Source organism: Morone saxatilis, unplaced genomic scaffold, assembly GCF_004916995.1.
Source record: "Morone saxatilis isolate NCDOM2014 unplaced genomic scaffold, NCSU_SB_2.0 Contig0, whole genome shotgun sequence".
Lineage (NCBI taxonomy): Eukaryota > Metazoa > Chordata > Actinopteri > Moronidae > Morone > Morone saxatilis.
In genome coordinates this window covers 19,774,125-19,775,375 of record NW_023339650.1, presented here as the reverse complement: position 1 = coordinate 19,775,375, position 1,251 = coordinate 19,774,125, and the positions used below count along the sequence as shown (strand labels likewise).

General features: G+C 45.8%; 1 protein-coding gene across 1 annotated transcript in view; it reads right to left on the bottom strand.

Annotated features, from left to right (window-relative positions):
* Nucleotides 1-307: 307 nt before the first annotated feature.
* Nucleotides 308-1,251, bottom strand: part of LOC118324838 (piezo-type mechanosensitive ion channel component 2-like) — a 2,568-nt gene continuing 1,624 nt past the window's right edge. Inside the window, exons 5-7 of the mRNA XM_035657318.1 lie at nt 934-1,111; nt 771-857; nt 308-680 (exon numbers count right to left, since the gene is read on the bottom strand). Of these exons, the coding sequence (XP_035513211.1) occupies nt 308-680; nt 771-857; nt 934-1,111 (638 nt within the window). The remainder of the gene's footprint in view (nt 681-770; nt 858-933; nt 1,112-1,251) is intronic.

Below are 1,251 nucleotides of genomic sequence, written 5' to 3'. Positions count from 1 at the left end.
TGACAGGTCTTTCATAAAGGGCTCCTGTGTGCAACGATGCCACAAGGTGGTTGTCAGACAATAGACGGGGAGAGTAACGTTGTACTTTACAGAGCACCTGTCAAATTGTAACATCGTGGAAACCTGGAGGGACATTTTGTTTGATTTTGCTATAACACTGAGGGAAGGAAAGTTTTTGCCTCTGAAATAAGACTGTTTAACTTAAGGGTTTTTTGCCCATAAATAAACAAATAGCTCGGGAATCCGATTTGTTATCAAAGTAGTATGTATGTTTGAATGGTAGAACAATGTCACTTAATGAATTTTATTAGATGAGTAAGAGTAAATGTCTACAGTTACACAGAAGTGGATGGACGACGACCGACGGACAGACCAACGACGACGGATGAGATGGTATTGATGTGCGCGCGGCTGAGCGGAGGGTGCAGATGGTGGTGGGTGGATGGGATGGCGGGATGGACGTAGAGAACTGGTGTGAGATGAGTGGTGGATGAGTGATGGTGATGATGATGATGTATCTTACCGACAGAATATTCTTCATGGTGATGACGAACACGTTGTAGCCAATCAGACAGTCCCAATACACCAGGATGGATCTGACTGGTTTCAGCAGCAGGTCTCCGCCCACCAACAGGAAGTAGAAACACGCCACCAGGTAACCCATACAGAAGATACTGATCCTGGAACAGGAAGTAGAAACGTGTCAGAGGTTATCCCTCGTGATTCTGTTTTGAGGAGCACTGATTTTTCCTGTGGCTCTGCCCACTCACCTGGTGGTTCCGGTAATGAAGATGATGGTGAGAACAAACCAGAACATGTAGCTGAAGATGATCACCTTCATCATATCCAGGTAAGACCTGCACATACAGAGATCCAAGGTCAGACAGACAGACAGACGGGCAGATAGACAGACGGGCAGTGGGTGGAGTTTACCGGCACATCATGAAGTCAGGGACGTTGTTGAGGTGGAGTTGTCTGATTGGATCAGTAAGCTGCTGGTCTTCTCCATCCAGCTCACAGTTGTCTCCTGCGAGGATCTGAACGGACGGCTGAAGCTCCTCCTCAAACACCTGCAGCTGCAGAGAGGCTCCGAGGAGGAGCAAGAAATCATCTGAATGGTGAGGAATAGGAAATCAAATAAATCAGTTCCATGTTTAACGTCCAAATTCATTCTGCATATTAGATATAAAATGTTTTGGGTCAAATTCAAAATATGTTCCGCCAATGTTCCACAAGCTTTGCAGTGATGTT